The 11,954-nt window shown below is 42.4% G+C and overlaps 1 protein-coding gene across 1 annotated transcript; it reads right to left on the reverse strand.

Annotated features, from left to right (window-relative positions):
* Window positions 1-9,349: 9,349 nt before the first annotated feature.
* Window positions 9,350-11,844, reverse strand: MOCS3 (molybdenum cofactor synthesis 3). The gene has a single exon (XM_036826443.1). It carries the CDS (start codon window positions 11,721-11,723, stop codon window positions 10,356-10,358), a length of 1,368 nt encoding a protein of 455 aa, XP_036682338.1. The 5' UTR covers window positions 11,724-11,844; the 3' UTR covers window positions 9,350-10,355.
* Between the last annotated feature and the right edge of the window lie 110 nt (window positions 11,845-11,954).

Here is an 11,954-nt window from a genome sequence, read left to right on the forward strand (position 1 = left end):
TCTATAATTACTCCAAAATAAATTTTTAAAAATAATTTTATTTAATGGAAGTTAAGTTATTGCAAACTATGACCTCATTCTTAGAACAAAGACTAAATCAAGAACTCAAGAATAGACCTTTCTGTATAATTTTATTACATGTGGGAGAGTTTTTTAATATAAATTTATTTATTTTACCTAGAAAAATGGTACAGATGAACCGGTTTGCAGGGCAGAAATAGAAACACAGTTGTAGAGAACAAATGTATGGACACCAATGGGGGAAAGTGGCGGAGGGGTGGTGGTGGTGTGATGAATTGGGAGATTGGGATTGACATGTATACACTAATATGTATAAAATGGATAACTAATAAGAACCTGCTGTATAAAAAATAAAATAAAATTCAAAAAACTTTTTAATTTATTTATTTTATTTTTGGCTGCGTTGGGTCTTCATTGCTGCACACGGGCTTTTCTCTGGTTGCAGCGAGCAGGGGCTACTCTTCTTTGTGGTGCGTGGGCTTCTCATTGCAGTGGCTTCTCTTGTTGCGGAGCACGGGCTCTAGGCACGTGGGCTCAGTAGTTGTGGCCCACGGGCTCTAGAGCGCAGGCTCAGTAGTTGTGGCACACAGGCTTAGTTGCTCTGCAGCATGTGGGATCTTCCCGGACCAGGGATCAAACCTGTGTCCCCTGCATTGGCAGGCGGATTCTTAACCACTGCGCCACCAGGGAAGCCCACATGGGAGTTTCTAATACCAAAACTTCAAAATTACCTTGGACCTGGAAAAGTGTTAAGTGCTAAAGCCATTATCCCTGTATATCTGGCTTTCAGAAATTCAACCAAGGAAAAACAGTTCCCATGAAATGCTTGTTTCCAAATCAGGAAACTCAAGTGCAAAATTGCATTATAAATATGTACACAGAGAGGGGCTTCCCTGGTGGCACAGTGGTTAAAAATCTGCCTGCCAATGCAGGGGACACGGGTTCGATCCCTGGTCCGGGAAGATCCCACATGCCGCAGAGCCACTAAGCCTGTGTGCCACAACTACTGAGCCTGCGCTCTAGAGCCCCTGGGCCACAACTACTGAAGCCCACACACCTAGAGCCCGTGCTCCACAACAAGAGAAGCCACCACAATGAGAAGCCTGTGCACCGCAACAAAGAGTAGCCCCCGCTCACCGCAACTAGAGAAAGCCCGTGCACACAACAAAGACCCAACACAGCCAAAAATAAATAAAATAAGTTTTTTAAAAATCTTGAAAAAAAAATGTACACATAGAATCTTAAATGAAACAGTCTATGCAACCCATGCATTGGGAATAAAGAATGTGTGTCAGAAATATCTGTGCTTAGCTAATGGTCTAGGTGTCCCAAGTGCCCTGACTGCAACCATCTACTCTGAAAAGAAGATCAGAGTCTGCACTGAAGTGAATCTGACCCCATCAGGAGACCAACAGTGGACCAACAGGGGACAAGCTTCATAGTGGCCATTCATTGCACTCACAATGTCCCACCATGGCTCCAAGTTTCTGGTGATGATCAAGATACATAAAATACTTTGGGAACAGCTGAAAAATTTATCCAGTCTACAATAGAAACTTCCCTAAAATGCTGTACAGGAACAGAGAGCCTCATCTCGTTAGTGACAGAAGGATTCCACTTTGAGGACAAGGCTCCCTGCCGATGAAGTTATTTCAGGGAAATCTATTGTTGGTAAAAAACGTAGAAGAGGAGCATATGAACAAGAGGGAGTTACCTTTTTCTCAGAGTTGTTGAAGGATTAAATGAAATAATGCAGGTGGGAAAGGGCTCTATAAATTACCCATATAAAGTTGAGATATGAACGCCTAGAGGGCAAGCCCTACATCCTAATTATCTGGTATCCCCAGAAGTTGGCCAGTGCCCGGTACAGAGTAGACTTTCAATCAATGTCTGCAGAATGAATTCATTCAAACCTCTTTTGCTAAGGAATACAGATTTTTTTCCCCCTAAGCAGTCTTTCTTAACTGTATATATCAATAAGAATAAGAACACACAGTTCAGTAGGAAAAAAAGAGCTAAGAATAAACAGATTTTTTTAAATTTGAGAAGACATTTAAGCACATGAAAAACTGCTCAAAATTACTTATAATAAAAAACGTAAAATAACACGAGATTTTTAAAAAACTATCAGATTGGCAAAGATCTAAAAGTTTGAAAAGACTATGCTGGCGAGTGTGTTGGGAAATAGCCTTTCTTAGGCATGTTGGTATGCATTAATACAGCCCCTTGGAAAGGGAATTTGGCACTGGCTACTCAAAATTTGCACTGGACATATTTTTGGCAGAATTTCATTTTGAGGAATTCATCCTACAGATAAACCCTCACAGGTAACCCTAGAACTCTGTGGGGTACATAGTAAGCACTTTATCATTATTGTTCAATGTATTTGTATGAAGATATACATATCAAGATATTCTTTGAAGTACTATTACTAACAGCAAAAGACTGTGAAAATCCTAAATGTCGTTCAATGGGGGAACTGGTTAAAGAACACTGAGAGCATGTATATGGCACTCTAAATGTCGGTTTAAAAGATTGAGGCTGGGGACTTCCCTGGTGGCACAGTGGTTAAGACTCCAAGCTCCCAATGCAGGGGGCCCGGGTTCGATCCCTGGTCAGGGAACTAGATCCTGTATGCGTGTCGCAACTAAGAGTTTGCATGCCACAACTAAGGAGCCGGCAAGCCACAACTAAGACCCAACACAACCAAATAAATAAATAAGTGAAAGATTGAGGCTGATCTATGTGAAATGAGAGGAAGTGGAACAGTGGACAGTACACACTACTTTTTTTAAAAACAAAGTATAGGAACAGTGTAAATATTATTTATTTTAAAGAGCTATATCTACAAAAATGCATGTATAAGGCTGATTACAGAGATTGTCTCTAGGGAAGGAACTGAAAGGATGGGAGTTAGTAGTGGGAAGGAAGACTTGCACTTTCTTTATACACTATTTTTTGTTTTGCTTTTAAACTTTTTATTTTTCAATAACTTTAAAGTGCAAAGATAGTAAACAGAGTTCCTGTATCCCTTCACCCAGTCTCTCCTAATGTTAGTATCTTATATACCCCTGGTTCATGTGTCAAAACTAAAAACAGGTTTTTTGAGAATTATAATTTTTAAAATTATTTTATTTTTTATTTTTTAAATTTTTATTGGAGTATAGTTGATTTACAATGTTGTGTTAGTTTCTGCTGTACAGCAAAGTGAATCAGTTACACATGTACATATATCCTCTCTTTTTTAGATTCTTTTCCCATATAGGCCATTACAGAGTATTGAGTAGAGTTCCCTGTGCTGTACAGTAGGTCCTTTTTAGTTATCTATTTTATATATAGTAGTGTGTATATATCATTCCCAGTCTCCCAATTTATCCCTCCCCCCTTCCCCCTGGTAAACATAACTTTTTTGTTTGTTTGTTTGTTACATCTGTGACTCTATTTCTGTTTTGTAAATAAGCTCATTTGTACCATTTTTTAGATTCCATATAAGCGATATCATATGATATTTGTCTTTCTCTGTGTAACTTACTTCACTCAGTATGACAGTCTCTAGGTCCATCCATGTTGCTGCAAATGGCATTATTTTATTTCATTCTTTTTTATGGCTGAGTAATATTCCATTGTATATATGTACCACATCTTTATCCATTCCTCCACTGATGGACATTTAGGTTGCTTCCATGTCCTGGCTATTGCAAATAATGCTGCAATGAATATTGGGGTGCGTGTATCTTTTCAAATTATGGTGTTCTCCAAAACTAAGAAATTAACTAAGCTAAACTATAGACTTTATTCAGATTTCCCCAGTTTTTCCACTGATATCCTTTTTCTGCTCCAGGATTCAACCCAGGATGCCACACTGCATTTAGTATATATACCTTTGAGCTGTTCAAATTTACCATGAGCATGAATTACTTTTTAAAAACTAAGCATGTTTTTAAACAAAGAGTATGATCATAACATTCATGTGCTATTGATGCTTTGAAGGCATATTGCTTCTTTAAATTAGAAGTAAATGTTTTAGAGGGTAATAAAAACTCCTTTTCAGATAATCATTGTGAATCATCTTTCAACAGTTTTTTTTAAACAAAATCCATTTACTACTCTTTTTCCTGCTGTTATTAAAGGTTCATTTATTGGTCTAATCCAGCCCAAAACACTACAGGTGCAAATCTCCCAAAGTATCAAGTGCAATCTCTCATTTCCGTCACTATACTCTTCCATCTTCACTCTGATTTTTCTATTATGCAGGTACATTTTTCTAAAAAATTGCATTCAATCACCAATTCACCAAAATACCAGGAAAAGCAAACGATATTGACTGATAGCACATGCAGCTCCCCAATTCCAATTTTTCAGTCCTTTGAAAAATATCACTCAAACCACTTTACCTATTAACTTACATGACATTAAAATGAGCAAAAAGTATACTTTCCTTCAAAAGTTTAACTAAGATGATTAGCTTACAAATACAAAAACAATGAAAAACACAGATTACAGGTGTTAACAAACTGTTAAAGCTGCTTTAGGCGTCTCCCACCACTCAGTAACATCCACAGCCACCAAGTTAAATAAGATGCAAATCATGTGTTTTGGGTTTTTTGTTGGTTGTTGGTTTGGTTTGGTTTGGTTTTTCCTGTTTAAGCCTAAAGGCTCTATCCAGCCTCCTATGAGTATATTTCAATGCGAAAAGAGTTTTGGAATTTTAAAATTTGTTTTCAACATTTTAAAATTAGGAGATTTCATGGAAAACTCCAAATGTTCAGATTTTCTTAAAACACTGAAAGATTTGTCAACACTGTACCCACGTTCCTGTATGGCAAAGTGAGCTAGCTGTATAGTGGCTTTCGATGGGACCTGGGTTTCTACTTCACCACGGTCCCTAGCTGACCAACTTTACTCATTTCTTTACTTGCCTAGCCCCTGGAGTTATTGAGTTTGCAAATCCCTTTGAGCTCTGTACAAAATAGATAAGTCTTGTTCATTATGTCATTAAGAGAAACGTGATCTAAAAGTCCTGTTTTCCTTCACAGGTCTCAAGATTACCAAAAGGACATTTATGAGGCCGGCAGTCCCTGCTGTACACAGGTACCTCTTTTGTTATCTTAAGACCTAAGAGTGATACTTGGTTCTTGGTGCTCCACGGTGCGATTGATGCTGTGTGTGTCCCTAAAAAGCGATACATTTGATGGAGAGATGGCTTGATTAGGGTGGCAGCAGTCGAGACAGTGAGAAGTAGACAGATTTGAACTGTATTTGATGGAATACATTGTTTAGAAGTGTAGGTTCTTCCAAAACTGCAGGGGAGGCTGGGAAAGGAGTCCGACATTTTCAGCACTGCCAGGAAAAAGGAGGTGGGAGTGGGAAGGCTGTTGGGTAGACAACTCAGAGCTTACCGCAGATGACTAAGTCAAGATTGTAAAAACACAGCTTCCCTTGGCTCTTACACATAGCAAGCCTTGCCTGGGAGATTTCTTCTACTTGAGGGTCAACTGTTTCAACTCACCTGAACTTTGGTCTGTTAAGTTCCAGTTGGTTTCAGGCCTCCCTCATCTGGAAGCGCTGGGTAAGGAAAATACTGCTAATTAAAAATAATGCCCCACACATCTTCCATCAATGTCACTCTACTCTGACACCTTTTAAACCAAGGTGCCACCAAGAGGGGAACTTTTAAAATATAAGCCTTTTCTCTTTCCTTTTCTTCAGCAACCTGTCCAACAAATGGCATTAATAGTCAGGAACAAAACACCTGGATAAGTCACAATTTGTTGTTTTTTAAATTCTGAATAATTGGACTAAAGATTAGGAACCAGAATCAGTGTCAATATATAGGACTTCATAGTAAATTATAGTAAACTGTATATATACTATTTATCACCCAAATTCTGGGCTGATTTGATTAGCTTTCTCCCACATCCTGAGTGCTCTGGAAATTATAGTTCATCAAAGGTATGAATTAACCCCTTTTACTGTTTTATTGCAAAATATTTTCCCACTCCTGCACCATAGTAGTCTTCCTAATACTCCCAACCAACTCCAGAATTATCCTGAATCTTCAGGCAGGTGCATGATTTCTAGTGATGAGATTTTACTCTTACCTGGACAGGTCTACCTCATGTTACATATGGAACCCTGAGAAAATACACCTATGAAAATAAAGAAATCTCCTGGGTAGAGCAAACTGGGCCACATACCTGACCTCAGGCTCCCAGGGGACCCTCTGCTTCTGTGGGAGGGAGCAGCTAATTAAACATAAACAAGCTTTAAAAAGAAAAAAAAAAAACCCATCTCCCATGGGAACATTCTCAGGCGACTTACTGCCCTTTTTTGACCCCCCTCCTTGGCCACCGTTCCATTTACTAGCTGTGACTCCTTACGCTGAGACTTTATTTCTCACTCTCCCTGACCAAAGTGGCTCCTGATTAACTGGACATTATTGCCTAGGTGTGTCAGAGGGCTCCCAGGGATTTCACTCTGGGGTTCCCTCCCTAGAGAGAGGTCTGCAAACCAAGTGCATCAGAGTACAATTCTGTTGCATCTGAAATACAAGCTCTTTCCATTCTGCGATTATCAGGGCATAGATTGTTTTTCAAAAATGAAAACATATACAACAATTACAAAGCTCTCACTGAGAGTCAGCATAGCATACTGCTTAGGGCACAGGCTCTCCAGCCAGACCACCTGGGTTCAAATCCCAAATCACCAGTAAGTGCTCAATAAATGTTAGTCGTTATTTTACTTAAAATAAAAAACCCTTATTATGGTCTACAACCTACATGGTATGTTCCCTATCTCCCTAAACCTCACCTTGTTCTACTCTCCCCAGCTGTTCACAGCCTGACCTGCCTCTTCAAGTTTCTCGAACATTACAGGTTTGTCTCAGGGTCTCCCACTTGTATTACTTCCAGTATGGGATGTTCTCCCAGATCTAACTGGCTTCTTCTCACCACTCAGGCTTTGTGTTTCATGTCAACCCTTCTCTGAATCTATTCAAAATAGCTTCCCCTTCCCCACCCCAATACATCACAGTTTTATGTCTTTTATAGCATTTATCACTAACTTACTTGTTGACTTGTCTCCCCCTGCCCATTTAAATGTAAACTCTATAGCAACAGGAAATCTCGTTTTGTTTTTTTCTTGGCTGCACCTCGCAGCTTGTGGGATATTAGTTCCCTGACCAGGGATTGAACCTGGGCCCCCAGCAGGGGAAACGCAGAGTCCTAACCACTGGAACACCAGGGAATTCCCTCTTGTTCATCTTTCTTTATCCCAGAGCTTAGAATGGTAACTGGTACACCTGATGTTCAATGAAAAGGAAAAAAGCTATCTAGTTCAAATCCCGTCTGATTGTAAAAAGCTAGTTACAAGAGAAAAGAGAATTTCAAAGAATAAAAAGATCTGGGTCCTGTAATGGATACTTGTCATATTCTTAACAGCCAATCTTCTGAAAAATCTTTCCCTAATTTGAGAAAAATCCCAGGTTATGAGTTCAACCTCCCTACTGTAGACGTCAGAACTCGAATTCCCAGCGGCTCTTGCAGCTAGGATGAAGGCATGTGACCAGGCTCTACTTACCAGACACACCCTCATAAGACTGACTCAGAAAAGAGTGGTGGAAAGCAACTCTGCTCTCTGGCCCCTAAGCTGTGGCTGAGGTGTTGGGCTTTCTGGAAGAGCGTGGAGCCAAGTCAGGTGAGTTTGGTGAGGCTGTGCTGGCAGCTTCCTCTAGTACTAGATGGGGCAGCACAGCATGGACAGAGTTCTCAGGTCAGTTCTGTGCATGGTTTTGGGCATCGTTCCTGGAAGTACAGTTTCGAGTCTTCCCCCAAATTCTCAAAAGCACCTCAGATCACTTTAAAGCTTTTTTTTTTTTTTAATTTTTAAATTTTATTTATTTATGGCTGTGTTGGGTCTTCGTTGCTGTGCGTGGGCTTTCTCTAGTTGTGGCGAGTGGGGGCTACTCTTCGTTTTGGCGCACAGGCTTCTCATTGCGGTGGCTTCTCTTGTTGCGGAGCACGGGCTCTAGGCGCGCGGGCTTCAGTAATTGTGGCTTGCGGGCTCTAGAGCGCAGGCTCAGCAGTTGTGGCGCACGGGCTTAGTTGCTCCGTGGCATGTGGGATCTTCCCGGACCAGGGCTCAAACCCATGTCCCCTGCATTGGCAGGCGGATTGTCAACCACTGCGCCACCAGGGAAGCCCTCAGATCACTTTAATAAGCCCTTCTCTCAATCAGTCAGGGTCAACTTCTGTTGCCTGTCCCACTGACAGCCACGTTTGCAGGAACTAGCAAAACTGCCTAACTTTAGGACATCTGTGTTTACAGTGTGAACTAGTTCCTACTCTGTCCACCTGATTGTTTCCTGATATATATCAGAATTAACTCACTTCCCAGGAGTAAGAAGTGTGACAGAGGCCAGCCATCTTTGTTCTCCTCTCCAGGTCTGTCATTTATTTCCACCTCTCCTTGGGAGAAACAGTTGTAAGAAACCTGCTTTGTCTTTATAACAAAGGCCTATCATACTTTAAGCATGCCTATTCCAAAATGAGCTATGTCTCACACTCAAAAAGTGATGTCTAATTTTGAATATGATTATTAAACAATACCATCCTTTTATCATAAAACAAGAGTCTGTGTCAGAGGTTGCAAACTGGTGAGAAATTCTGACCTGCAGAGGGTTTTGTCTGGCCCACAATGCTTTTAATCTTTAAAAATTGTACTCAAAAAAAAAAAAAAAAAATTGTACTCAGAGATACACACATTTTACATTCACATCTGTGATTTCTGACGATTATAGGCCTGCCACACAACAATCAGCTGGAGAATAGAGGCCCCCTTTTCATATGTCATGGATTGTTCAATTTGCCTCTACTATATACTCACATACCAAATTTTTGCTTTTAATTTTGTTGCATAATACATTGGAAGTTGGGCATACTACCTGCCATTTCATGAAAATGCTATTTAATAAGTACACAAACATAAAAAACACCAACATTTTATACTGCTATAAAACACTGGAATAGATTAAATCAAAATAGAAAAGGTAAATTGAAGGGGAGAAATGGGGAGCTGTTCAGTGGGTATAAAGTCTCAGTCATGCAGGATGGAGGCTTCTGGAATCTGGTGCCCAGCATGTGCATGAGTTGACAATATTGTATTGTACATGTGGTGACCGTCAGGAGGGTGAATTTTATGTTATGCGGGGTTTTTTTGGCCACGATAAAAAAAAAATGTAATTCACAACATTAACAGAAGAGAAAAAAAGCACATAAAAATGCAGAAAAAGCATTTGACGAATTCAATGAAAACTCTTAGCAAACTATAAACAAAAATTTATTTAATCTGATAGAAGGTATTTATCTACAGTAAAGCAATAACAAGTAATATTGGTCAAATATTCAAAGTTCTTCACCTGAAACTGCAAAGGAGAGAAGAATGTTCATTATTTCACTTTAATTCAATATTGTATTTGGCATTCTGGCCATGCAGTAAAGACAAAAATAAAAATAACAGGTTGGACAGGGACAAAAGGCCAGGGGAGGGCAGAAGGCTGGGACTTGGGACTTGAAGATTCCAAAGCAAGCCAAACCGTACAGTTTAGAAATTTCTGTATGTGTACAACATAAGGTGGACCCTGAAGTTAAGTCTAAGAAAAAATCAGCAATTTATAGAAGAAACTGACATGCTACAAAGGTGGTTTCTTTCTTGCTAGACTGTAAATATCCTACTTGGCTATTAATTGAAAATATTTAATAGAATGACCACTTCCCAGCTAATTTTCATTTTAATGTTTTAACAATTTAAACACTGATTTCTCTAGGGCATGTTCTATCATTTGAATTAGAAATAACACCCAAAGAATGTCTTAGTAAACAATAAACTTATCTTAACTATATCATCTGTGATCAATTCAGTAAGTATATTACACCTTTCCAAGCAATAAAATGGACAACTTTAAAGAGCTTTTTAATTGGGAGATTTAAAAAAAAAAAAAAAAAAAAAAAAGAGGCAGGACACGCAAATGACCTGCAGTTCAAAACACAAAGTCCTGCCACTTACATTCTATCCCACCTGTTCAACACACCATCCAAGTGCTGCAAACACCAGACAGTTCAGAGGAACAGTGTTATAACCCCTTAATTGCTTCATTACCCAATAAGTTACTATTAAAAAGCTCCTTACAAAAAGAAGTCCACCTATCCGCAGATATTGGAGAATCCCAGGCTCTTCCGTACATTACTGAAAAAAATGCAAATACATTCATAAAGGCAAAAAAACTTTAGGTAACATGACAACCCACATCTTTCGCTGGTCAGACTCTACCGGCCACCTCAGTATTGCGGAAACGTTGCATCGATTTTGGCAGCCCAGGCCATGAGGCCTCCCACAACATCCCGAACTGTTAAAGAGTCTAAGTCTGTCCAGGACTGCAGGATCTTCACGGCTTTCTGGGAGTCATTGCCCAGTTTGCAGATCACATAAATGGGGAGAGATGCCCCTTCCTGTGTGCCCTGCTTCCCTTCCCGGATTGCTTCTCCCAAGAGTTTCAGGCTCTCCGCATTCCTCCGTTCCAAATGTTTCAAAGGGATGTGTAGGGCGTGAGGCAACCGACACAGGTCCACCTCCACTGGAGGCCTGACGTCCAGCAACAGGTGGGGTGACCCGGAATCCAGAAGTCGCTTATAGTCGACGACAGAAATTCGCTCCTCCGGGCCCAGCAACTGGAGGGAGCGGCACTTATCGGTGGCCGAGGAGCCACAGAAGCTTTCGTAGTCCTGCAGATCAGCCACAGTGGGCCGCTCCCCGCAAGCAGCACAGTCGGGCCTGCGCTTCCGCAGCCGAATACAGCGGAAATGACCTCCGAGGGCATCAAAGAGCAACAGGCTGCCACTATAAGAGGGGCCCAGACCTGCAGCGATCTTCAACACTTCCAGCGCCTGCAGGCAGCCCAGGACCCCGGTAACCACACCAAGCACCCCGCCATCCGCGCAGCTGGTCACCGTCTCGGCCGGAGGTGGTTGCGGAAACACGCAGCGATAGCAAGGCCCACCGCCGTAGTGGTAGACTGTGAGTTGGCCCTCGAAGCGCAGGGCGCTGGCCGACACGAGGGGCCGGCCGGTTAGCACGCAGGCGTCGTTAACCAGGTAGCGAGTGGGCACGTTGTCGGAGCAATCAGCCACCACGTCATAGCGGCGGACCAGGTCTAGCGCCGTGGCTGGCGTAAGCGCCTGGGCGTAGGGCACGCACTCCACCGCCGAATTGAGACGGCGCAGTGTAGCGGCGGCCGAAAAGACCTTGGCCTGGCCGGCCAGGGCCTCGCCGTGCAGCACCTGGCGGGCGAGGTTGCTCACTTCTACTACGTCGTAGTCCACAAGGCCCAGGCGGCCGACGCCGGCCGCTGCCAGGTACTGCGCCAGTGGGCAGCCGAGCCCCCCGCAGCCCACGACCAGCACGGACGCGGTCGCCAGGCGCAGCTGTCCCTGCACGCCCAGCTCAGGCAGCACGAGCTGCCGGCTGTAGCGCAGAATCTCATCTCGGGACAGGGCGGCCTTCGGCGGCAGGGGAGACACCGGAACCAACCGCTCTGACTCCTGCTCGGCCAGAAGAGCCGCCGCCAGCCTCTGCTTTAGGGAACTCAGCTCCTCCTCACGCTGGGCAACTTCAGCCTGCAAGGTGAGCACCGCCTCCCTGGCCGCCATGGCAGCCTCTTCGGGAGGTTGTCAAAGGCATTTCCGTTTCCGGCTTTCCCTCGTCTTGCGACTGGAATAAACTAAACAACTCTATGGAGCTTGGGGAAAGGTGATAAATAGATATGTATTTTTCTGAAGCAACCTTCAGATTCAACTTGAAAGAGTCACAAGTCCTGACTGTTTCCAACGGAACTACGCAGAGAGCCTTAGGAGGACTAGAACTCGCCACCCGGACCATGC

Source organism: Balaenoptera musculus, chromosome 15, assembly GCF_009873245.2.
Source record: "Balaenoptera musculus isolate JJ_BM4_2016_0621 chromosome 15, mBalMus1.pri.v3, whole genome shotgun sequence".
In the NCBI taxonomy this organism is placed as follows: Eukaryota; Metazoa; Chordata; class Mammalia; order Artiodactyla; family Balaenopteridae; genus Balaenoptera; species Balaenoptera musculus.

Excerpts from the sequence above, each read along its gene's own strand:
- MOCS3 (XM_036826443.1), bottom strand. The coding sequence starts at position 11,723 with ATGGCGGCCAGGGAGGCGGTGCTCACCTTGCAGGCTGAAGTTGCCCAG.